The 27,860-nt window shown below is 36.5% G+C and overlaps 1 protein-coding gene across 3 annotated transcripts in view; it reads right to left on the minus strand.

Moving 5' to 3' along the window:
- The window catches only part of TDRD3 (tudor domain containing 3), a 226,752-nt gene that overhangs the window by 32,820 nt on the left and 166,072 nt on the right, over nucleotides 1-27,860 (minus strand). For all 3 annotated transcript variants that reach the window (XM_027557099.1, XM_027557098.1, XM_027557100.1), the window contains 2 exons: nucleotides 26,878-27,728; nucleotides 17,193-17,318 (listed from right to left, as the gene is read on the minus strand). In XM_027557099.1, the coding sequence (XP_027412900.1) occupies nucleotides 17,193-17,318; nucleotides 26,878-27,728 (977 nt within the window). The remainder of the gene's footprint in view (nucleotides 1-17,192; nucleotides 17,319-26,877; nucleotides 27,729-27,860) is intronic.

Below are 27,860 nucleotides of genomic sequence, written 5' to 3' on the forward strand. Positions count from 1 at the left end.
GGGGCAGGATATACAGAAAATAAAGCAGGGCAAAGCGGACAGAGGGTCTGTGTGATGGTTCACTGCTGTTTTATAATACGACAGTTGGGGAAGGCCTGGCCTCTTCTATGAGTCAGTTTCTGACCGAGTTAAGTACTTTCCATTTATTTCTGTTCTGTTTACAGTGAACTGATGGTGCTTTACTTGCCGGGCTCCTTTACTAGTCTGACTCTCTTAGTGCAGACTGCTCCTCTATGCATTCCCATTGTTTAACACCTAATCATTCTAAGGAAATGTGCTGTGCTGGGCACTGTTTGGGGTGGAGAGATAAAGTCATATAATAAGTGCTCAAAAAGCTTTTTGAAATAGATTAATACATATTTGGAATTGTAAGTTAATAAAAAATCTCCAATATAAAAATTTTGTTTTACACTTAATATTTTAATAATGTATCAGAAACTAAGAGAGAGACAAAGAGTCAGAGTATCATTATTACATATTTCCAAAATGAAGAATGGCAACCAAGTACTGGCAGACCTCTGAGGTACTGCAGGTTTGGTTCCAGACCACTGCAATAAAGCAAATATCACAATAAAGGATCACATAACTTTTGCTTTCCCAGTGCAATTAAAACTTATAGTTATACATATATTGTAATATGTCTTTAAATGTGCAATAGCATTATGTTGAAAAAAACCAAAGCACATGCCTTACTTTGTTGCTAAAATATGCTATCATCTGAGCCTTCAGTGAGCTGAAATCTTTTTGCAATAGCAACATCAAAGATCACCACAACAAATATAATAGTATTAGTAAAGTTTGAATTATTTTGAGAATTATCAAAATGTGACACAGAGCCACAAACTGAGCAGTGCTGGTGGGAAAGTGGTGCCAGGAGACTTGCTCACCCCTTCATGGGCCACCGTTTTGTCATGGCAGGGGGGTTTGTGTAACTCAACGAAGCTATGAGCTATGCCATGAAGAGACACCCAAGACACACGGGATAGTGCACTGTTTGGACAAAAGATGGTCCACTGGAGGAGGGAATGGCAAACCACTCCAGGTACTAGCCATGAGAACCCCATGAACTGTATAAAAAGGCAAAAGATGTGACACCGGAAGATGAGCCCCCAGGTCAGAAGGTGTCCAATGTGCTACTGGGGAAGAGTGGAGGACAACTACTAACAGCTTCAAAAAGAACGAAGCGGCCAGGCCAAAGCAGAAATGACGCTCAGTTATGGATGTGTCTGCTGATGAAAGTAAAGTCTGATGCTGTAAAGAACAGTATTGCATACGGACCTGAAATATTAGGTCCGTGAATCAAGATAAATTGGATGTGGTCAAGCAGGAGACGGCAAGGGTGAACATCTGAGGAATCAATGAACTAAAATGGACTGGAATGGGTGAATGTAACTCAGATGACCATTATATCTACTACTGTGGGTAAGAATCCCTTAGAAGAAATGGAGTAGCCATCATAGTCAACAAGAGTCTGAAATGCAGTACTTGGGTGCAATCTTCAAAATGACAGAATGATTTTGGTTCATTTCCAAGGCAAACCATTCAACATCACAGTAATTCAAGTTTATGCCCCAGCCACTGATGCCGAAGAAGCTGAAGATGATCAGTCCTATGAACACCTACAAGATCTTCTAGAACTAATACCAAAAAAAAAGATATCCTTTTCATCACAGGGGGCTGGAATGCAAAAGTTGGAAGTCAAGAGATACCTGGAGTAACAGGCAAGTTTGGCCTTGGAGTACAAAATGAAGCAGGGCAAAGGCTAACAGAATTCTGACAAGAGACTGCACTGGTCATAGCAAACACCTTTTTCAACAACACAAGAGACAACATTACAGATGAACACCACCAAATGGTCAAAAGTGAAATCAGACTGATTACATTCTTCATAGCTGAAGATGGAGAAGCTGTATACAGTCAGCAAAAACAAGATTTGGAGCTGACTGTGGCTCAGATCATCAGCTCCTCACAGCTAAATTCAGGGTTAGAACAAAGAAAGCGGCAAAAACTACTAGGCCAGTCAGGTTTGACTTAAATCAAATCCATTATGATTATACAGTGGAGGTGATGAATATATCCAAGGGATTAGATGTAGTAAACAAGAGTGCCTGAAGAACTATGGACAGAGGTTCATAATATTATACAGGGAAGAGAATAAAATTATCCCAAAGAAAAAGAAATATAAGAAGGGAAAGTGGTTGTCTGAGGAGGCTTTACAAATAGCAGAGGAAAGAAGAGAAGTGAAAAGCAAGGGAGAAAAGGAAAGGTACACCCAACTAAATGAAGAGTTCCAGAGAACAGCAAGGAGAGACAAGAAGGCCTACTTCAATGAACAACAAATAGAGGGAAAAAATCAGAAAGGGTAAGACTAGAGATCTCATCAAGAAAATTAGAATTATCAAAGGTTTCATCCAAAGATGGGCAATACAAAGGACAGAAACCATAAAGACCTAATAGAAGCAAAAGATATCAAGAAGAGATAGAAAGAATGCATAGAAGAATTGTACAAGAAATAGTTTAATGACCTGGATAACCACTATGGTGTGGTCACTCACTTAGAGCCAGACATTCTGGAGTGTGAAGTCAAGCGGGCCTTAGAGGCCTCTGCTGCCTATGAAGCTAGTGGAGGTAATGGCATTCCAGCAGAGTCATTTAAGATCCTAAAGATGATTCTATTAAAGTGTTGCACTCAGTATGTCAGCAAATTGGAAAAGTCAGCAATGGCCTCAGGACTGGAAAAGGTCAATCTTCATCCCAATTCCCAAGAAGGGCAGTACTAAAGAATGTTCAAACCACCAGACAATTGCACTCATCTCCCTTACCAGTAAGGTTATGCTCAAAATCCTTCAAGCTAGGCTTTAGCATTATGTTGAGGAAAGGCAGAGGAATCAGAGACCAAATTGCCAACATTTGCTGGATCATAGAGAAAGCAAGGGAATCAAAGCAAAACATCTACCTCTGTTTCATTGACTACGCTAAAGCCTTTGACTGTGTGGATTATAGCAAACTGTGGAAAACTCTTGGATAGATGGGAATACCAGACCATCTTACCTGTCTCCTGAGAAACCTGTATGCAGATCAAGAAGCAAGAGATAGAACCCTGTATGGAACGACTGGTTCAGGATTGAGAAAGGAGTACAACAAGGCTATTTATTGTCACCCTGTTTATTTAACTTATACGCCAAGCACATCATGGGAAATGCTGGGCTGGATAAGTTACAACTTGGAACCAAGATTACTGGGAGAAATATTGCATCATCCGCATATCTGAGGTTGCAGATGATACCACTCTAGTGGCAGAAAGTGAAGAGGAACTAAAGAATCTCTTGATGAAGGTGAAGGAGGAGAGTGAAAAAGCTGGCTTAAAACTTCAGTATTAAAAAAAACTAAGATCACGGCATCTGGTCCAGTCACTTCCTGGCAAACAGAAGGGGAAAAGGTAGAAGTAGTGACAGATTTCCTCTTCCAAGGTTCTAAAATCACTGTGGATGGTGACTGCAGCCATGAAATTAGAAAATGACTGCTTCTTGGCAAGAAAGCTATGACAAACCTAGACAATGTTAAAAAGCAAGACATCACTTTGCTAACAAAGGTCCATATAGTCAAGGCTATGGTCTTTCCAGTAGTCATGTATGGATGTGAGAGCTGGACAATAGAGAAGGCAGAGTGCTGAAGAACTGACGCTTTCAAACTGTGGTGTTGGAGAATACTCTTCAGAGTCCTGAGGAAAAGGTGATCAAACCAGTCAATCTTAAAAGGAAATCAACCCTGAATCCTCTTTGGAAGGACTGATGCTGAAGCTGAAGCTCCAATACTTCAGCTACCTGATGGGAACAGCTGACTCACTGGAAAAGACCCTGATGTTGGGAAAGATTGAAGGCAGAAGGAGAAGTGGGAGACAGAGGATGAGATGGTTGGATGGCATCACTGATTTATTGGACATGAACTTGAACAAACTCCAGGAGATGGTGAGGGACAGGGAAGCCTGGCATGCTGAAGTCCCTGGGGTTACAAAGAGTCAGACACAACTTGCCAATAGAACAACAGACTTGCTTGAACAGGGTTGTCACAAACCTTCACTTTGTGGGAGAAAAAAAAATGTAGTATCTGCAAAGCATAATAAAGTGAAGTGCAATAAAAAGATATGCCAGTATTGATTAAATAAACATTTCATAGAAGAAATGTATTTTTCTAAGCATTTGAAAGCATGTGGGAGAGACAGAATTCTGAAGGTATTTAAGTGTTCTGGGAATAGTGTTATCAAGAGAGAATTTTGAAATGAATTGGGAAGTAGGCTTAAGGAAAAACTGAATGAAGGTGGTAATTTGCATTAGTTTAGTTGTAGGAGTATTTCATGTATTAATTATAGACAGAAACAAGCTCAAAGATCATGGTAATTTATCATGGAAAACCATAATCATGTTGCTGTTTAACCTCAATGAAGGCAAAATTAGAAAGAATTTATGTTTTTATTTATCCTACTCTTTTAAACTTCCACTATTTTCAGATCCTTTTTGCAAATTTTAACAATTTTAGACTAAAATTCCCTACTCATGATCAACTTTATTTTATTTTGCTTGCTGTTACTTTTTCAAATAAAAAAAATGTACTACAAAATTATGGAAAGGTTATAAAACTGAAAAATACGTATATACTCATATCCAGAGTCTGTACATAATTCTACTACATACACTATCACTACTTTGAGTGTATTTTCCAGTCCTTTAGGAAGATTCTAGTTTCTCCTATTATCATATCGCTGCAATGATCATCTCTCAGAAATGCACTTATTCCTTTTCTCTTTTCCTAGCAGAGATTAACAACTGTGAGACAATTAAAGAGCATAAACACTTTCAAGACGGGAAAAAATCAGAAAGATTACATCAATTTACACTGCCATCAGCAATGTGTAAGAGTACTCACGTCACTTCATCTTTGCCAGCATGAACACTATCATTTAAATTTTTCCCCATTGATTCACACATTTAACACTGTACTTAACTGTTTCAATTTGCATTTGAATTCATACCAGAATTCAATATTTTTAATTTTTAGTTATGAAAGATGACACTGCTACTTCAGCAAGAAACCATGTTAAGCATAAGTCAATGGTTCAAGGCTATAAAAACAAAATAAATACAATTTTTAAGACACTTTATCTAATCACAATAGGAGTAATGGTTATTGTGCTCCATGGTAATTAGGTATTAACGGCAAGCAATTCACATAAGGGGCTATTATTACTATTATTGACACATAGCCAAATCAAGCATTATTAGATTATGAGGAAGGTTGGATCAGATTAGAAGCTCTCATGCCCTCTTAAAGATCCCTTGATCTGAAATCAGATGTCACACAAAAGGCAAATTCTCCTTCCTCTTAGCTCCAGGCAGCCTCTATCAACTGAGCACCCAGTAAAGATAACAGGTGTTATAAATTTAGTTTGGCTGAGGGAGGCTAGAGTTTACTGAAAACCAAAGTCGATGTGAACTCAAAGAGCTGACCAAAGAAATGGCCACTAAATCCCTTGTATCTTCCCTATGATTACTCTTCAAGTTAGGATCTAGGTGTTCAGTGACATTTCTGAAGATCTTTGAACTATTTCCATCTCCTTTCCCATAGAGAAAAAGAGGACAAGAGGCGCAATCATACTCTCATGTATTCAGTCAACCTTACTAACAGAGAAGTGATCTGGGTAATGTAATTTAAGGGACTTCCTTCTGCCAACACTGTCTCCAAACTGCCACACACTGGAGATTCTTTGACATTTCTAAGCACATAATTCTGAGATTAAAGAAGAAAGGTGAGAGTGGGAAGGGTGAAAAGGGGTAACATAACCCACACTCTACAGTGAAAATTAATTTAACCAGTCTGGTTTCATAGTCTTCGAATACTTTGAAGAATGCAGAGGATAGGAATGAGAGTTCCAATATGGAGAGGACATAGGGAAAAGCAAAAGGAGCTGTCATTTTGGGCTGCTGTAAAAATGCAGAGGCAAGGATACTAGACTACAGAAGAACTGGGAAGAAGGGGGCCAGGTTGTGATAATAAAATCTTCAGTTTCTATAGACTTATGGAGTTTACAAAGCACACGTCCAGTGACCATATTACCTAATCCTCACTATAACTGCACTAAAACTGAGACCCAGAGACAGGAAACAACTTACCCAAAGTCAGTCACAGGAAGTAAGAGGCAGAGCCGGGGCGTGACCCAGGTCTTCTGACTTCTGTGCATCTCCAGCTCCCCTGGAGCTGGAGCAGGGCAAAAAGGGAAGTGGGAGTGATCTGCCCGAGACCAGCCCTGCCCTCTCCCCTTCTTTCAAAGGCCATGCTGAGCCGACATACGACTCTCTCAGGGACCCCTTCGCATCAAATTCTTTCAGGATAAACCACACAGAATCTGAAAATGTTTCTCAACCCTGGGTCCAAGAATGGCAATGGGCAGTAAACAATGTCAGAAGTATTTTTGGGTGAAGTTTGCCATTTACGTGAAATTAATTAGAACTTCAAAGCATAGCAATTCTCATTTCAGAAAGCAAAACTTATTTTTATAATTGAGATTATTTAAAGTTGTCTTGTTCAAAATTTTTTTGTTTAGCAGTTTCAGTCAAACCTTTGAAACTATTATGAAAATTATTTTGAAAAATATTTGAGAACCAAGATACCAAATCTACATTTTACCTTCTCTGTGGTCACTTTTTTTCCTACCTTAAATATCTTTCCTCAGTCATTACTTTCATTAAATCAATTCTACTCATTAGAATTAATACAATATTCAGCCTTTTCATAGCCAATTTTATGTGTTTTCAATGAATCAATGGGAAAATGTACATATCTTCTTGAAATATAAATCTTACATTCATTTCTAAATTATATCTAAAATGATTTTATTGTAGCCTTTTATAAGAAATCTTCAATAACAAAATTTAGAGTTCTCAGCCTCAAGTTTCTTATATTTCTCTTTAATTTTTCTTAGGGAATTATATATTTTAACTTCTCATCTGGACTGTTTACATTTAAGCTCAAAACACAGTCAGTGAAAATTTTTTCTTTGTTTTGCTTATTTCCTAAGAATACAAGCATATGATTTAAAGGGACTGGGTATGTGACCAATGTTTCATCATTTCTAGACCATTTTGTAATTAGCTCCACGACATCTCAGTCTCTAATAGGTTTTCTATTTATGAGAGAGAACAACTATCAGTAAGGCCAAGTTCTTAGTAAGCATTAATACTAATAAGGGCACATAAAAAGATCAGGGATATCTTTATTTGTGACCAGAGCTTTTAGAGCCTTTCTGAACTAATACTCACAAGTTCTTGATCTGTAATTCATTTGAGTACTGATGATCAAATTCAGGAATTTTTTAATAAGATTTATATTACCTGATCACTTTATAAGAAAAAAATACATGAGAATACCCTTCTCCACGTTGTTTTAAGCCTATTAGTAAAGGAGCAATACAAATGCTGAAACAAAACAGAATTTTTCATCTTTTAGGAGTCTTTGCCACTTAATGTCTACGTGCTCAGTGGAATTAACTCACTTTGATACTTTCTTTTGAATTCAGCAGCCAATTGTCAGCTTAACAAAAACAGGGATTTCAGATTTTGCTTTAGCTTATTGGAGAATAACAAACAAACAAATTAAAATGCCTTACTGCTGGGACATACAAATATCATGCAGGTTATTAGGCAAAAATTATAGAAAAAGAAAACCCAGCAATATTATAAAAGCTACAATGTGAGTCTTCATAAATGATAACTTTAGAAAGTCTTTAACTTAGCACATGAAAGTTTCTAGAATTAGAATTAAGCTAAAATAAAATTAAAAGACCAGTGAGTTGTGTATAATGACATGTAAAAAAGGATCTCAATTTTATCATTAAGTAATAAAACACTACTACTAAAAGCATATGTGCTTAGAAGGGACATAAAATTTCAGAGATATATTTTGTCTTCTATTCATAGTAAGGTTAAAGAGAAATTGCCTTTTATTCTATCTGTAATATAAACATATACTATTATGTTATTAAGAAGTCTGGAAAATCCAAAACAATGTTTCTTAAGATAAGTCTTCAATCTATTTTATATGGAAAATCTGAAAACTAGAAAGAAGAGCTATGATGTTTTTCAAAGTACCTCTTGGTAGACTTTCTATAACAGATTTTATATAGGAAAAAAAGAGGAGGGCTCCATGACCAAATAAGTTTGTAAATCAATAGACCCTACATATGTTCGTCTAGTCAAGGCTATGGTCTTTCCTGTGGTCATGTATGGATGTGGGAGTTGGACAGTGAAGAAGGCTGAGCGCCGAAGAATTGATGCTTTTGAACTGTGGTGTTGAAGAAGACTCTTTTGAGAGTCCCTTGGACTGCAAGGAGATCCAACCAGTCCATTCTGAAGGAGATCAGCCCTGGGATTTCTTTGGAAGGAATGATGCTAAAGCTGAAACTCCAGTACTTTGGCCACCTCATGCGAAGAGTTGACTCATTGGAAAAGACTCTGATGCTGGGAGGGATTGGGGGCAGGAGGAGAAGGGGACGACAGAGGATGAGATGGCTGGATGGCATCGCTGACTCGATGGACGTGAGTCTCAGTGAACTCCGGGAGTTGGTGATGGACAGGGAGGCCTGGAGTGCTACAATTCATGGGGTCACAAAGAGTCAGACACGACTGAGCGACTCATCTGATCTGATCTGATCTGATGTCTCTCTCTTGGAAATTTAAAATACATATTAACCTGCTACTGGCTCAAAGACATTCTATAATTTAAAATGTACTTAATTTTTTGACCCAACATTTTCCAAATTTATTTAACTAGGAAGCAGAACTAACCCTGAGCTAGATGGACTAGGCATGAAGATGTATGTACAAAAATACAATAACTTTTTAATCCGTATGATGATCTGAGCTGCTCAACTAGAACATTATCATTATGTTTAGTCCTAACAAACTACATTTTTTTAAGGCAAATTCTCAGTATTGCAGTACTTCCTGTCCCTTCTGAATGGGGCTCTTAGCCAATGATAGGCCACTACTAAGGGAGTTATTTCAAGCCAACATGTAAAACTCTTGCCAGTAGTTTCCAAATTTAACGGAACTGGAAGCTGTAACAGAGAGCTTCTCACAAGGCAGATCAACTCCACTCCTTTCCTAGAAGTGTGATAGTGAAGCCTACTGCACATGATTCTAGAATAAATATTATAGGTCCAGTAAAGCTCAAGAAATTAGGATCAGTAGGAAGGGTAACCAACTACATCAAGAGATATCACCCACTAAAGGTAAAAAGCAAATAAAGTTTAAAAAACAAAGTAAAAAATACACTGATGTTTAAGAAATAGAATGAAAACACACAGAGATAACTAATAAATGAAATGAAAAAAAGCAAGAGTATAAGAGAACACAAATGACTATGTAAGGTTAAAAAAACAAAATGGACAACTGATGACTCATTATGGTGTGCAATCAAACATGTATCCTAAGTCCCCTTTTAGCCCATCACCAATCAAGGATCATTGATTTTAGAACTGAAAAGATACACTGCAGGAGCTCCATTTGAAAGGGAATAAATTCTGTATTACAATGAGCAACATATTTTTGTGCCTTTTAGGTACAGATGGAAGAATCAAAAACAGAACTGTGTGCAGTTTTTTTTAATTCAATAACAATGCCTCTTCAGAATTATAAAAATCTTTAAAATATACTGACATTAGTGCCAAGTCAAGGCACATGCCCAGTATAAAAATAATATGTTTGGGAATAAGAAATAAAACAAAACAAAAATAGTCCTCAAATTCATTTATTTTACTATTTTATTATCAGTGTATTAGTAAATCTTCTGCATATATACGTTAAGGAATGGTAAAATTGAGTGCAGTTTGAAATTATAGTTTTAAAAGTCCTGATAAATAAAGTAAATGAAACAATTAACATTTACACTTGAAAGAGAACAAATCTTGGGGCAACCAAATCAAAAATGTCAAAGGAAAAGGTAAGTCATCTGACAATCCTAGCCCCCTTAGGCTGTAGATTACTTTGAAGAAAAATCAAAATTACACCTTATTTAGCATAAATCTAAAGCATCTTAAATTTACTTCTCGATTGACCAGTGCCATACTTCCATATTTTAAGTTGCTATTAATAAAGGGGAGACTTAGAAGATAAAAGATTAACGTATCTTCTGATACTATTCATGTATACAAAAAATTGCTGTAGATTTTTCAATTATGCTAACTTGATTCTTAATATTTAAATAATATAAGGTTTAAAGTGTTTTATGGATTATAATTAAGGTTAGAAACAAAAAAGCACATCTTAGACAACTCCCTACCATGTTATTTTACTTTGTTATTTTTACCTTCAGTAAAAAGGAACATGAAATAATTACATGATGTACTTTCATTGCTTAATAAAGGAAAACTCAGATTACCCAGAAACTTTTTAAAGATGCTTTTATATAGCATCTTTAATCTTTTGAATAGATTATATTAAATTAAATTATCAGATAGCAAAATTCCAGTGGTACTTTAGTACTTGTTCTTCAAATAGCATACTATTTTCTGAGCAGTAATTAAAGTGGTGAAATAAAGTATCTCTTAAATAATGTAGCCCAATCAAAACTAGATTCTGAAGATTTTCATAATAATCTCTTACGTTTCATAATAATCTTAAATTCACAAACTGAATTTGGGATTCAGGACATAGACATCAATCTATATCTAAGTTGATATATCATGTATATGATATATCAATGTATATGGCATGCATTTATGAATGGATCATCTCTCCCTCTATGCAGAAGCTTTCATATCTCCAGTAAAGTCCTTTTGTATGATCCACAATCTCCTGTGGGAACTGTGAAAAGCTGAATGGCAGATTAAGAAATAAATAAAGCATATCTAATACAACCAAATTTTATTAAAAGTGAGCTAAAAGACATTGCATGGAAATGCCCAAGTTCTATCACCTATAATCTGAAAATTATAGGTGATAATGTTCTTAAATGCAGCTAAGACAGCTAAACTCTTTTTTTTTTTTTTTAAATATACTCTGTGTTTATATTGCAAAAGAGAAAGAGCACTGCTTACATGGAAATTTTTTAAAGGGAAGTATCCCAAAAATATGTATAGTGGAAGAAAATGTATTACAGTATTTCACTGACTTTACTCAAATTATGCAGAAATTTAAGTATGGTAAATTATACCCATTAATTTACTTAAGAATTTATTAGCAGAAATGAAAAACCTTCTGGACTATGATGAAATATGTGCCTGTACTTTTTACTAGATACTAACTGGCAGAATCTCACTGTTACATAATTCTAATTTCTCTTTGAAGTTAATGGTTTCTATAACAATTATCCCCTTTTTAATATTTATTATGATCTTTTGATATCAAATACACACGAGATATAGCCTAACTTTATCCCTGTATCTTTAAAATTTCTAACATGACCTTGTTATAATACATTTAAGATTCATTTTTAATTCATTAATTTGCATATCACAATTCTCTATCTCCTTCCTCATTAAATAGGTTAGGGATGGGGGGGTTATATGTTTCTCTTTAATATTTCTATTAGTGGTAGAATACTTTATGGCTTTTTATGAACATTATTTGAATTTGGAAAGGTAATTTTCAAATTTGCTTCCCAGGGTGACATTATAATATAAACTTTGCACAAAGTTACTTCAAAAGTAAAAGTTGAGATTAACAGTTCTTTTTGTAAAGTATGCTAAAATTTAAAAATATATATAATTATTTTAAAAAGAAATCCAAACCTACCTAAAAGGAAATTTACTTTTTAAATAGATAAAATCAATAAGAAATTTTAAACACATAAAATTCATTAAATCACACTTTCTAATTCCATAATTTATCTTCAAATAAGGAGAAATAAAATATAGACCTTACACATTATTAAAATTAAAACATCAATAAACAAGATTTTTCCCACTTATATCTTCTTTTAAAGCTTCAAGAGGTAAATGAAGACTCCCACAAGATATTTAAGTTTGTTTCACACAATTGGAAATATAACTTTCACTAACTTTGTGTAGTACACAGGACTTCTGTGTGTTCTGAGTACTAATATATACTCCTCACCCAGAACAATACCTAGCACCTAAACAGATATGCAGTAAGTATTTATTGAATAAAACTAATCTATAGAATAAATTTTCTAGTTGGAAGAACAGCTGAACAAAGATCATTTCCTCATAGTAAAACACTATGAAACTTCAAAAAGTTTAGAAATCAGCATGTTCTAAAATATTTCTTGGGATATAAAAGTCTCAGTGGCATACAAGTCATAAATATTCTGGGAAAATCAGGACTTGACACTATCTTTCCATATTTAGATAAGTAACTCAGAAAGAACAACACTCCAAAAACACAAAAGATTTGTCTGAGCAGCAGCACCAGGGTATTTTAAAGAGTAATTCCAAGTGGCCTGTGGCATCTTTTTACTGTTTTCCTGATATTAGTTTTAGAGTTAAAAGTAGTAAATTTGGAAATGGCTGCAAGAAACATAAATAAGTTTCCTTTGCCCCTAATGTTTCACATACAGTGGTCAAGAAAATAAAACAGCCTTATGGTTTTCTCCCTATACAGTTTTACAAATGATATGAGATTGCATAATGATTCATTTACTTTGGTAAAATAAGGAAAATCCTGCAACATACAAAGAACATTAAATTAAAAATTATAGGCTTTATCCAGTTAAGAATTACTCAGCCATTAAAAAGAATTCATTTGAATGAGTTCTAATGAGGTGGATGAAACTGGAGCCTATTATACAGAGTGAAGTAAGCCAGAAGGAAAAACACCAATACAGTATACTAATGCATATATATGGAATTTAGAAAGATGATAACAATACCCCTGTGTACGAGACAGCAAAAGAGACACTGATGTATAGAACAGTCTTATGGACTCTGTGGGAGAGGGAGAGGGTGGGAAGATTTGGGAGAATGGCATTGAAACATGTAAAATATCATGTATGAAACGAGATGCCAGTCCAGGTTCAATGCACAATACTGGATGCTTAGGGCTAGTGCACTGGGACGACCCAGAGGGATGGTATGGGGAGGGAGGAGGGAGGAGGGTTCAGGATGGGGAGCACATGTATACCTGTGATGGATTCATTTTGATATTTGGCAAAACTAATACAATTATGTAAAGTTTAAAAATAAAATTAAATTAAAAAAAAAAAAAGAATGAGCTGTGAATCTCACATTATGTTGATAGTTTAATTGCGCTAGAAGAAAAAAATCAAGGATGACAGAACAAAAAGTTCAGTAGATCAGTTTGGAGGAAATAAAGTATTTAATCATAATCAGAATGTATACTTTCATCACCTAATATATCATCACTGTGTATGCTCTGAAAATATACAAATAGATGGGGAAACTAGAAATTTGTCTACAGGTAGATTTAAGGCAAATAGCTCAAACTTCATGAAGAAAGAAATTAACACTTAAACTATTAATTTGATTTTTGTCTTAATTTTCCACATAAGAGACTATTAACTTAGTCACTGAGTCTCTTAATATTTCATGTTTTTATTTAATAATTCATCCTTATACCTTTAAGACAATACAGACAACTGATTTCCATAAAGATTTTTGGTGTATATGCAGGCTTCTTGGTTGTATTATTTTTCCTGCAAACTATTAAAAAAATCTCAATGAATGCTCATTACTGTATTTAGGAAGACAAGAGATTTTCCAAAATCTTACGGCAATAACAAACGTAAACCTTAAAACATATGAAATCACTTCACAATTAAAAACAGTAATGTACATATGTAGCGCAAGAGTTAAAAAAATTAAAAACTACACAATCCACAGTGTGAGTAAATAACTCTGCTAAGGCTTCTATCAGCCTCACCTTTCCTTTGTAGCCCTTTAATGCTTCTAAAATGACATCAATTAGAGTTACCTTCTTATTGGTATAGTGAACGTTTTACTTTGATTAACTTAGAACTTTTTATAATTCCAAAGTTACAAAAAAAAAAAGTGCTCACAGACCCCAATATTAGTCCTCTCAGAGGATAACACATCGATACACTAACTCTGTGTTAAATGTACTGACAGTCACACTGACTGTTTTTCTTCAGAGGCTTTTTATGTATATGGACACATACTTTTTTTTTTTTTTTAATGGAGATGACTGAAAATATGTTAATGTGTGGCTTCTATTCAAAAAGGAGCTGCATCTACAACTAAGTCAATTATTCACATAGATGAGGAAGAAAGGATGATCTTATTCTTAATAATACTGTTCATGATCCAAAAATATTTGTTATATTAATTTATGCAAAAGCATAAAACATCAACAATCACTTAATTATTTGTAATTAGGAAAAAAGAAATACCAGAATCGCCAAAATATTTTAATAATACTATCCTGCCTCTTCCTGCAAAATACTTCATGGATCTTATTGGGAACAATCCCTGGAGGAGGGCATGCCAACTCACTCCAGTATTCTTGCCTGGAGAATTCCATGGACAGAAGAGCCTGGCGGCCTGTTAGTCCATGGGGTTGCAAAGACTTTGACACGACTGAAGTGACTTAGCACAGCATGAAAGATTTTTAAGTTAACTGCAGAAAAAGTAAATAGGTTAAAAAAAAATAGGACAGTAAAGCCTAGATGAGGTACAGAGAACATGAAATACTGCTGTGGTTCAGAATCACTACATGGGCTATCACATGTGATGCATTTGTTGTTCAGCCAAGTTTACAGTGACCTAAAATCAATAAAGCAATGGGGACTATTAAAGGGGGAAGAGGAAATGTCACTGACTTAGAAAGAAAAAGATCACTTGGCACCAAACACCTCTGAGTAGAAGAGCTACAATGAGGAATAAGAAAGCTGCTCAACAGCTATGTCTACTCTGGAACAGAAAAAGGAAGTAGAGAGGAAACAAAGTAAGGAAACTTAAAATTTTTTTAGGGAGAAAAGAATAAAATTAATCTCTTTTTAAATCTCCTAAAAAAAACTAAATATAAAATTTTTATTTTGACTCTGTAGTGGCTAACATGGGAATAACATGATGAATAACAAACCTGGGCTCACCTTCTAGAAATACAGACTCAATAAATACTTTTACCATTGTAATTGCATTAAGATGTGAGCATTGACTTTAAAAAAAGAGAATAAAAATAGCCATCATGTGGGAATCAAAAGGGCAAAAGATATAGTTATAACAAGTTTCTCCAAGAAAAGATATAAATTAGACATTAATGGTATTTCAGTCTTTTAGGGAAAAAGCAGCTAAACTTTAGAGAATGAGAGTAAGAGAAAGGATCTCTTGCTTAATTATACAGATTAAGATATGAATGTTATATTGTAAAATATGAAACAATAAGCTACCTGGAAAATGATCAATTTTCTAGAATAAAAAGGTCAATAAAAATATCCACGGGCCCAATATGATTACTGCTACTAGATTTTTGTTGTAGCTTTATTTATCTTCTTTTTTAGGGGGGTGAAGTGGGCAATGACCCTGAGGTCATGACAGGAAAATCTACAAGGATCAAAACTAAATCAAAAGAAGTTCATAAGAAAACAAATATGCTTCAGTGATGAAGGCTACAGTCTAAATGATATAATTTTCTAGTATATCTTTATATTTTAGGGAAACAGCAACAAATCAGGTTTCTAGTAACAAGTAGAAATATCAATAACCTCAGATATGCAGATGACACCACCCTTATGGCAGAAAGTGAAGAGGAACTTAAATGCCTCTTGATGAAAGTGAAAGAGGAGAGTGAAAAAGTTGGCTTAAAGCTCAACATTCAGAAAACAAAGATCATGGCATCTGGTCCCATCACTTCATGGGAAATAGATGGGGAAACAGTGGAAACAGTGTCAGACTTTATTTTTGGGGGCTCCAAAATCACTGCAGATGGTGACTGCAGCTATGAAATTAAAAGATACTTACTCCTTGGAAGGAAAGTTATGACCAACCTAGACAGCATATTCAAAAGCAGAAACATTACTTTGCCAACAAAGGTCCATCTAGTCAAGGCTATAGTTTTTCCAGTGGTCATGTATGGATGTGAGAGTTGGACTGTGAAGAAAGCTGAGCACCGAAGAATTGATGCTTTTGAACTGTCGTGTTGGAGAAGACTCTTGAGAGTCCCTTGGACTGCAAGGAGATCCAACCAGTCCATTCTAAAGGAGATCACCCCTGGGTGTTCATTGGAAGGACTAATGCTGAAGCTGAAACTCCAATATTTTGGCCACCTCATGAGAAGAGTTGACTCAGTGGAAAAGACTCTGATGTTGGGAGGGATTGGGGGCAGGAGAAGGGGATGACAGAGGATGAGATGGCTAGATGGTATCACCGACTTGATGGATATGAGTTTGAGTGAACTCCAGGAGTTGGTGATAGACAGGGAGGCCTAGTGTGCTGCGATTCATGGGGTCTCAAAGAGTTGGACATGACTGAGCAACTGAACTGAACTGAACCCACAAATTAGAGAAAGAAATTTGTAAAAAAAACTCTATTAAACAAATTCTAATATGCTTTGTCCTCTTGTTTTTGCCTAAATATAGTTGAGACTCTATATAAAGTTACATAAATCTTGTATACAATGGACTCCAGGAGGTCAATACTGTCTAAATTATATCAACAAAACTGTCAGTTTTGACATAACATTTGGCAACAAAATTAAGTATTATTCAACAAAGATATTTAAATTTAATCTGCACATGTACATATATATGTCTAGTAAATGCAGATGAATTCATATATAATTTAAAGTGTTTTTCTTAATTTTACATTTAACTAAAATAATAAAGATTATACATGTATCCAAAAGAGATTTAAATTTGACAATTGCTGGACATAATTTGGTCAAATTTAAATAGTAACAAACTGGGAAAGAATAAAATATGCATAAAGACTCATAAAAACACATACACATTTTTGGCAAACATAAATAAGGGCACTTATTGCCAAACATAATATAACAAGGCATTATATAAGAGAAGCAATTGCAATGCACTCATTCTTACTGTAGTTTAAGGTAATTATTAATTAAAACCTTACTTTAGGAGTAGCCAGTTTTAAACAAAACATTTTTCCATTGGAAAATTTAGTATTACTATGACTAATCTTTCAGAGCTATGTATTTCCTTCAAAACAGCTTATGTCTTTGTACATAATTTTTATCACATACCCATGCCTCTGACTGAATGGGCCTGATGTTGCTTAGTAGCACCTCTTCATAGTTTCCATAATCAATGAATTTAACAACTGCTGTCATACCTGAAGAATGAAGAGCTTCAACTTCTGCTCGGTAAAACTGAGGAGACAAAAAGGAGTTTTAAACAGGACGATCAACATTGTCTAGATAAGGTGATACATGATGGAAATATACTCAAAATGTTACAATGTTAGTATTTTTTGAAAGCTCATTTTTAAATCAATCTTATTGCGATATCATTGTATTAGTTTTAAGTGGAAAACATAATAATCTGATATATGTATATATTGTGAAATGACCACCACAATAAGTCTAGTTAGTGTCCATCACCACACATGATTATATTTTTTCATTAGGATGAAAACTTTAAAGATATAAATTCTCTTAGCAACTTTGAAATATATAATATTTAAAAAAATAAATTTTAAGATAATGCATTTTTAATTTATTTTAATTGGAGGATAATTACATTACAATATTGTTATGGTTTTGCCATACATCAACATGAATCAGCCACAGGGGCACATGTGTCTCCCCATCTGAACCCCTCCTCCCACTTTCCTCCCCACCCCATCCCTTAAGTTGTCCCAGAGCACTGGCTTTGAACCCTGCTTCATGAATCGAACTTGGACTGGTCATCTGTTTTACATATGGTAATACACATGCTTCAATGTCATTCTCTCAAATTATCCCACCCTCACCTTCTCCCACAGAGTCCAAAATTTACTTTTGGATAATCATAAATTGGCTAAGAAAAAGAGAGATTCTCTTATGCGTGTGAGTTCTGACATACACTGAGCAGTAGTAAGATTTCAGAACTAAGAGGATCAGTAGAGAATGTTCACATGCTAATGCGTGCAAAAAGAATTAGTGTTCTTCAACGTCTCCTTGTTAGCCACTCAATCCCTTTGACATTAGTAAAACAGTTCTTATGTACTAATTAGAGTATATAAGTATGAAGTAATTTATTTAAAAAACAGAAATATATGACCAAAAAAATCCTCAAAGGCTCATTGTCATTGCTATAGTCATACAGGCAGCTGTGGTGAAGCAGAGTTCCCAGGCAAGAAGTCAGCACACTACTTATATCCAGGATTTATAGGATTTAAGACACTGTAAGACCAAACACTTTTATTTCTTCAGTTTATCCAGTATTACTTGGCTCTGGGAACCAATGCACAAAGTCACCAGGAACTGAATTCACATAACAACTTCAATTTTTAATTTATCTGTTAAGGCAACTTGGAGTAGATCAACTGACTGGAGTATTCCCTTCACTATAGGTCAACCCATTTAGGACTCGAATTATAGGTCTGAATGTTGCTTAATGAACATGAAATAGCAACAAAAAATTCTTAAAATTCTTATTTACTCTCAAGGAAAGTTTTCTTCAAACAAGGGAGTTGGACGCTCTTTTAACAGTCTACTCTGACAGTGAATCAGTGTAACAGGACCCCATGAGACCTTCCGGGACAGACGCTCCTTCTCCCCCAGGTCCTCCATCTGCTGCTTGTCTACAGAAAAGCTTAACCAAGGAATAAATGTAATCAGAGAAGTGAAAAAACGTGGAAACAAAGGAAAACGGTCAAGCAACACAAAATAATAGTTTAGCCATTAAGCAAAGTTAAGGACCTTCAGTTTCTCCTCAAGAGCTACAGATACATATTCTCAGTCAAATCCTTTGACTGTTTTACAGATACCAAAACACCCACTAGACAGAAGAAGTTAACCACATGATGACCAGACTGTAGTTACAACATAAGCTCTTCCATCTTTCACAATTTTAAGAACTGGCCTCAAGGAAATCCGAGCAATACTTGTACTTAAAACAACTATATGAAGCTGATCAGACCACTACATGACCAATTTCAAGATGATTTTTGGAGATGATGATGATTTTTGGAGCTGTTCTGCATGAAGCCCCCCCTCCACCAACCCTTCCATCCACCTGTATCTCCCTAAATATCTCCTTTAAAAGCTCTTTCCCCTGAACGGCAAAAGGGAACTGGTTAGGGGAGTTAGGTTTTGAGCCATGAGCCCATCTTCTTCCCGGAACAGCACAAGTTTCCTCAACAAAGCCATGTTCCCTTTTACCCAATACTTGGTTCTCAAAAATTGGCTTTCAAGCAGCAAGCAGCCAAGCCTGAGTTCAATAACCTTCATGGTTCACTGGAATCAAAAAATGCTAAAGGCAACAAAAATTCTTATTCTTGATAACCTTCTAAATTAGCAGTTACTGTGAGTGTACCAGGAAAGAATCTGCTTTTACTAGTGTTCCTGTGTGCTTGCCAAGTTGCCTCAGTTGTGTCCGACTCTTTGTGACCCTATGGACTGCAGCCTGCCACATTCCTCTGTTCATGGGATTCTCCAGGCAAGAATAATGGAGTGGATTGCCATACCCTCCTCCAGGGGATCTTCCTGACTTAGGGATCTAACCTGCATCCTTTATGCTTCTTGCATTGGCAGGCAGGTTCTTTACCACTAGCACCATCTGGGAAGCCCAACTAACTAGTATACACCATACTATAAAAGTTACTAAGTTAATCCATGGTATTTCTTTTCCAGATCTGGATGCAAGAAGATTAGAGAAACCACGCCAGAATTTTTCTTTATCTTAGAGATCTAGTTATATATCCACGTCTCTCCTTTCCTCCTTTATTTCTTAGCCTTACACTTCCATATTCTGTAAATTGCTGTATTTCTCGCATATTTCAACTGTAAGCTTTTTAGACAATTATGCCAGTTAGGTTCAACAATGACAAACAATCATAATATATAACCTAGGAAAACAACTTGACATCCTTTTAGGAACTTACTAAAGATAACCTGTGTAAAAAATGACTTCTACATAACATGGGAAGTAAAGGTGTAGTGATATGGCACTTGATATGGCTAGGAGTGCAGGAAAAGCTTCCTGGGGCAAATGACAATGGGTATAATCTTCAAGAATGAAGCGTATTTAGCCAAGCAGTAAAATTTACAGAAACAAAACATGAAGAAGAGTATGAAGTGAAGTTACGCAGTTGTATCTGACTCTTTCCAACCCCATGCACTGTAGCCCACCAGGCTCCTCAGTCCATGGGATTTTCCAAGCATGAATACTGGAGTGGGTTGCCATTTCCTTCTCCAGGGGATCTTCCCGACCCGGGGATCAAAGCTGGGTCTCCTGCATTATAGGCAGATGCTTTACGGTCTGAGTATAGGATACAACAAATAGTTTTAAATTAATTATGGCATGACATAAGAAGCGTTGGCCAATAGGACAAGATAGTAAGGGTCAGCGGATAGAGGCTCTATAGGCATGCTAGACTACAAGTGAAATATTTTAACTAGGAAGAATGACAAGATCACAGTAACGGCAGTTCCAGTGACAAATTTAAGAGGAATAAGACTTAAGGCAAGGAGACCATTTTAAAGGTCTATCCCAGTTGATAGAGCTGAAACAGCTGAACTAGTCATGGCAGATGTACAGGGAGAAGGAGGATTGTTCCAAATGCTCAGTCTTTCTATGATAGTAAAGCTTGAAAGAAGGCAAGATATCATGAGGAATGTTTTAAATGATACTAACTGATTGCTTCCAAACATCATTTATAATGCAATTAAAATCATGGTTTCTTAATGACAGTTATAGATAATGCTTTTCTTAAGCCTTTACCCTAGTCTCTGGCTAGAAAATTGGAAAGTTGCCTGTTCTTGACAAGACACTGAAAAGTTATCACTTAAATTAGGTGCTTTTATAAGATAACCAATGCCATCTCTTTCACAAAGTATTATTTATCTTACTTGCTTAATGGTGTATCTATACAGAGCCTAAAATCCTTCACTCTAAACTGAAAAACATCCATGTAAAATCAAAGTAGTCCCCTTAGGAGATCATTCAATTATTCCAACAATCCTCTAAAAGCTCAAAATATTTTGGGAAATAGTAGGCACCACCTTTCACATGCTATATGATATTATTTTGAGTATATTCAGTAGAGACAATATATGACTTTAGTATTATTGATTTTCTGAGAAAATTACAGTTGAAAGTAAAGCTTTAATAACAATCTGATCAGGTATTTGAAGATACTTGGTTCATAGCACAGGCAAAACTATCTGATGTATCCCAAGCACCTAACACTTAGCAGCTACTCAACTATGGTTTGTTGAATACTCAATATTTGTTAAAGAACTTGTCTACATTTAAATATCTTAGGACTGTCATTATTCTCTGTTGCTTTGTTTCTGTTCATTCATATTCTCTCTATATTTTTAACATGCCTGATAATTTTTTTTAGGATGCCAGACATTGTATCAATAGGTGAAATACCATGAAGAGGTTCTAAAAAATATTACTTTTCCCTCTAGGAGGATTATATTTTAGGAAGCTGGCAGACAGAGTACAAGTAGGTACCCTTGATCATGTGCAGGAATGATTTTAGGCTTTCTACTGGCTTGCTTGTATTTTGCACTTAGTACTAGGACATGATCCTTACAGGATTTCAGTGGAAAGCTTGAGTCTTCTTACCAAGCCTTTCAAACATTATTGGACTTGAACTCAAATTATTCACTTACTTCCTCTGTTTGTCAGGGTCACCAACTCCACATTGTTCAATGCAAAAAAAAAAAAAAAATTCTGCCACCTTCATCTTTACTGTTCACAGAAGCATCTTACAGAAGTGACAAAAAGACAAAGACAAAGTCAAAGTTGCTCAGTCGTGTCCAACTCCGTGACCTCATGGACTATACATACACATGTTGTCCGTGGAATTCTGTAGGCCAGAATACTGGAGTGGGTAACATTTCCCTTCTCCAGGGGAACTTCCCAACCCAGGGACGAACCCAGGTCTCCTGAATTGCAGGTGGATTCTTTACCAGTTGAGCCACAAGGGAAGCCCAAGAATACTGGAGTGGGTAGCCTATCCCTTCTGCAGCACATCTTCCTGACCCAGGAATCCAATTGGGGTCTCCTGCATCGCAGGCGGATTCTTTACCAACTGAGCTATCAGGGAAGTCCCCTACAGAAGTGAACCCTCCAAGGTAGACAATGTTAGCTCTAAAAACCAACTCTAATTTTCAACTACTTCTTGGCTCTACCTTAATGGAGAAATGGCGAAGCATAAGTAATCCCCGCACTAGCCAAATCAAACAGTTCTTGTGTTTTGGAAAGTGAGTGGTCTCAGCTGCAAGAGTAAGAGTCTAGATAGTGATGAACACCTGCACTTGCTTTCCAAGTCTCCCTAAGAACCAAGGAGTAGCCATGTAAAACAGTTCCAACCAATGAGATTATCTGTTGGTATTTCTGGAAAGGCTTTTACTTTTCTTGAAAAAAAGAAAAGACACGGTTAGTGCAGTCTCTTCCTCTCCTTTCACCCTTGAAAAAAAACTTGACAGCAGAGAAGCTGCTACTAGCCACATTCACACAAAAACCTTAAAAGACTATGCCATCTAGTTGTACCTGGACCCCTTCTTGCTGCTATCATTAGCTAACACCTAACACCCTGTTCGTTTCCAAGGCAAACCATTCAATATCACGGTAACCCAAGCCTATGTCCCAACCAGCAATGCTGAAAAACCTGAAGTTGAACGGTTCTATGAAGACCTACAAGACCTTTTAGAACTAACACCCAAAAAAGAAGTCCTTTTCATTACAGGGGACTGGAATGCAGAAGTAGGAAGTCAAGAAACACCTGGAGTAACAGGCAAACTGGCCATGGCGTACAGAATGAAGCAGGGCAAAGGTTAATAGAGTTGTGCCAAGAGAACTCACTGGTCATAACAAACACTCTCTTCCAACAACACAAGAGAGGACTCTACACATGGACATCACCAGATGGTCAACACCGAAATCAGATTGATTATATTCTTTGCAGCCAAAGATGGAGAAGCTCTATACAGTCAGTAAAAACAAGACAGGGAGCTGACTATGGCCCAGATCCTGAACTCCTTATTGCCAAATTCAGATTTAAATTGAAGAAAATGGGGAAAACCACTAGATCATTCAGGTATGACCTAGATCAAATCCCTTATGATTATACAGTGGAAGTGAGAACTAGATTTAAGGGCCTAGATCTGATAGACAGAGTGCCTAATGAACTATGGACTAAGATTTGTGACATTGTACAGGAGACAGGGATCAAGATCAGCCCCATGGAAAAGAAATGCAAAAAAGCAAACTGGCTGTCTGAGGAGGCCTTACAAATAGCTGTGAAAGAAAAGAAGTGAAAAGCAAAGGAGAAAAGGAAAGATATAAGCATCTGAATGCAGAGTTCCAAAGAATAGCAAGAAGAGATAAGAAAGCCTTCCTCAGTGATCACTGCAAAGAAATAGAGGAAAACAATAGAAGGGGAAAGACTAGAGATCTCTTCAAGAAAATTAGAGATACCAAGGGAACATTTCATGCAAAGATGGGCTCGATAAAGGACAGAAATGGTATGGACCTAACAGAAGCAGAAGATATTAAGAAGAGGTGGCAAGAATACACAGAAGAACTGTACAAAAAAGAGCTTCACGACCAAGATAATCACGATGGTGTAATCACTCACCTAGGGCCAGACATCCTGGAATGTGAAGTCAAGTGGGCCTTAGAAAGCATCACTACGAACAAAGCTAGTGGGGTGATGGAATTCCAGCTGAGCTATTTCAAATCCTGAAAGATGATGCTGTGAAAGTGCTACACTCAATATGCCAGCAAATTTGGAAAACTCAGCAGTGGCCACAGGACTGGAAAAGGTCAGTTTTCATTCCAATCCCAAAGAAAGGCAATGCCAAAGAATGCTCAAACTACTGCACAATTGCACTCATCTCACATGCTAGTAAAGTAATGAGCAAAATTCTCCAAGCCAGGCTTCAGCACTACGTGAATCGTGAACTTCCAGATGTTCAAGCAGGTTTTAGAAAAGGCAGAAGAACCAGGGATCCAATTGCCAACATCCGCTGGATCATTGAAAAAGCAAAAGAGTTCCAGAAAAACATCTATTTCTGCTTTATTGACTATGCCAGAGCCTTTGACTGTGTGGATCACAATAAACTGTGGAAAATTCTGAAAGAGATGGGAATACCAGACCACCTGACCTGCCTCTTGAGAAACCTATATGCAGGTCAGGAAGCAACAGTTAGAACTAGACATGGAAAAACAGACTGGTTCCAAATAGGAAAAGGAGTACGTCAAGTGACTGTATATTGTCACCCTGCTTATTTAACTTCTATGCAGAGTACATCATGAGAAACACTGGGCTGGAAGAAGCACAAGCTGGAATCAAGATTGCCAGGATAAATATCAATAACCTCAGATACGCAGATGACACCACCCTTATGGCAGAAAGTGAAGAGGAACTAAAATGCCTCTTGATGAAAGTGAAAGAGGAGAGTGAAAAAGTTGGCTTAAAGCTCAACATTCAGAAAACTAAGATCATGGCATCCGGTCCCATCACTTCATGGGAAATAGATGGGGAAACAGTGTCAGAATTTATTTTGGGGGGCTCCAAAATCACTGCAGATGGTGATTGCAGCCATGAAATTAAAAGATGCTTACTCCTTGGAAGGAAAGTTATGACCAACCTAGATAGTATATTGAAAAGCAGAGATATTATTTTGCTAACAAAGGTCGGTCTAGTCAAGGCTATGGTTTTTCCAGTGGTCATGTATGGATGTGAGAGTTGGACTGTGAAGAAAGCTGAGTGCTGAAGAATTGATGCCTTTGAACTGTGGTGTTGGAGAAGACTCTTGAGAGTCCCTTGGACTGCAAGGAGATCCAACCAGTCCATCCTAAAGGAGATCAGTCCTGGGTATTCATTTGAAGGACTGATGCTGAAGCTGAAAGTCCAATACTTTGGCCACCTCATGCGAAGAGTTGACTCATTGGAAAAGACCTTGATGCTTGGAGGTACTGTGGGCAGGAGGAGAAGGGGACGACAGAGGAAGAGATGGCTGGATGGCATCACTGACTCAATGGACATGAGTTTGAGTGATGGACAGGGAGGACTTGCATAGTGATTCATGGGGTTGCAAAGAGTTGGACACGATTGAGCGACTGAACTGTTCTGAACTGAACACCCTGTTTATTCCTCATCATTCACTGAACACAGTGGGGCCTGTTTCCTGATCCCAAGCCCTATAGCATCTCTTAAATCATCCTACCACACCTCCTAGCCTTAATTTCATTCCTTGAAATCTTCAGGTAACATTATCTCCACTATTCCTTCCAGTCACACATATGGGCACAGCCATCTCAACTGAAACTACTCTATACATAAAATATTTGTTTCAAATATATTTTTTACTTGATCTTCACATTCACCTACGTCCTTCACAATAGTTTTCCTAGTATGACTACCTCTGGTTTTTATTACCTTGCTAATATCTCCAGCTGACTCACTGGATGAGTCCCTGATGCTGGGAAAGATTGAGGGCAGAAAGAGAAGAGGGCATCAGAGAAAGAGATGGTTGGATGGCATCACCGATGCAATGGACATGAAGTGGGGCAAACTTGGGAGACGGTGTGGGACAGGGGGCCTGGAGGGCTACAGTCCATGGGGTCACTAAGAGTGGGACATGACTGGGTGACTGAACAACAACAATATCTCCAGTGCCCTAACCACTCAACTTTTTTTCCAATGCAAGTGCTTCTTGGAAAATGAACTAATTAACAAAGTTAACAAATAATTATGAAATTCCTACACTGTGAGAGGAACAGGGCAATAAGAGAAAAACTAGAGAGATATGGTCCTGTCTTCAAGGGACTTAAAATCATGGCAGGGGAAAAAGTTATCAATATAGGAACCAAAACCAAAAATACTTACAAACTGTGATAAGCTTTAGAAAGTGAACAAGGCACTGATTGAGAAAGACAATAATATAGAAGGGAGGAGGGTGCAGACAAAGAAAGCTTCCTCTAGGAAGTCTCTGAGCCAAGTCTTCAAGGATTAGAAGAGCAGTTACTAGAGGAGCATGCTGGGCAGAAATGGAGACACGAACAAAGTCCCTCTTGTCAGAGGGTCCCTCTGGCCTCTTCCCTTCCTGTTCTCACTGTGTCGGTCTTCTTCCTTTTGTCAGGCCCTTTTATCTGATTCACTGTATTCCTTCTCAATCTCATCTTGTGTCTTTCCATTTCCATTTTTTCCCCCTCTTTTCCTTTTAGCCAGTATATAATGTAGAACACAAGGCTGTTTAAATTATTGGTTTAATAATTCTTAAATTATTTATTATTAGCTAAATAATTAACCTTCCTACTCATAATTTTTTTAAAGTAGGCTAATTATGTATATTACCTTTAAATTAATGACATCTGCAGAACTTAACTGTGTACCATTCGGCTGATTTGCCTCCTTGTGAATCAGTACAATTTTATTAGAAAGAAAAGCAAATATTAATAGCTCTGTAGATGATAACTAAAGTAACTTGTCAACCTCATTTATTCACTTTTACAATACTTTTCTGATATGCAAGTGAAAATCAAACCTAACAACCAAATATTATGGGACTCCTAAGCATCCATAAAAAATATTAAATATTTTGCTCTTTCTTTGATAAGTTACATATGCATACATCTGTTCAAAGACTATAAACAAGTACAACCAGAGACTGAAACCCTGTCCCAAAGCAATGGCTTTCTATGGTCTCACTAGACTGTTAGATTCATTAATATTAGTATTTAATAACTTTACAGCATGCATACCTTGTTGTCTTCCCAATAAAGTGCTAAACATTCATCTCCAGATTTCCACAGTTTTGCATACTCCATAGGAATAGATGATTCTAGTACTTTTTCAGGTTTAATTGGCCCAGATCTTCTTTTGGGACCACTACTGTAAAATATTTTATCATCACAGGATGAAGCCATGATGGGTCCTGCTGGCTTAATAGGTCCCACTCGCCTTCCCTTCAGTGGCATTTCTGTCTCTCCATTTGGAACACCAATGAAACTATTCATTCGGACAGGATGCTGGTAATCAGTATTTACATTAAAATGTTTTTCAATTTTTACACCACTAAAAGCTTCATTATTTATTGTTCGTGGCTTCCTGTCATAAAAATGATCCGAATTTGCTGTTTGGTTTTCTCTTTTCCCACGTTTGTGATTATTATAATCTACGGATTCTTGAGGAAAAGGATTTTCTTTTGCCTCTGTGTAGGATGGACCTTTTCCTGATCGGCTTTGCATAGAGTTATCCCTTTTTTTAAATACAGTATCACTGTGCTGGGAACTTAAAAGGTAAGAAGAATCCTTAGTTCTATCATATCTAGAATATGATCTATCACATTTGGTTCTCTCTTCAGCCCATCCTTCAGATCCCGAAGAAGTACTTGGTCTTTCAGAACCTCTGTTTCTAGGTAATCCACTGCCTTCCAAAACTGCTTTTGAATTTTGGGTATCTCTTTGAAAACGAGGAGGTTTTTCATTTCTTGGCTGTCTCGTATCATTTCGAGGAAGATATCGTGGTTGATTATTATCTTTTACTCCATTTTGCTCAGTATTTGACACTCTGTTTTGTCCTTGATGAAGCTGCTGCGGCTGTGATTTAGGTTCTGAAAAGTAAAAGTAATCATATGCATATTAAAATGAAGACTGCATTAACACTTAATTATCAAACCACTCATTTAACATCTTCTACTATCTTCCCACCTCATTATCTTAATCCCTCTTTGCTTGGTTAGACT

This window comes from Bos indicus x Bos taurus, chromosome 12 (assembly GCF_003369695.1).
Source record: "Bos indicus x Bos taurus breed Angus x Brahman F1 hybrid chromosome 12, Bos_hybrid_MaternalHap_v2.0, whole genome shotgun sequence".
In the NCBI taxonomy this organism is placed as follows: domain Eukaryota; kingdom Metazoa; phylum Chordata; class Mammalia; order Artiodactyla; family Bovidae; genus Bos; species Bos indicus x Bos taurus.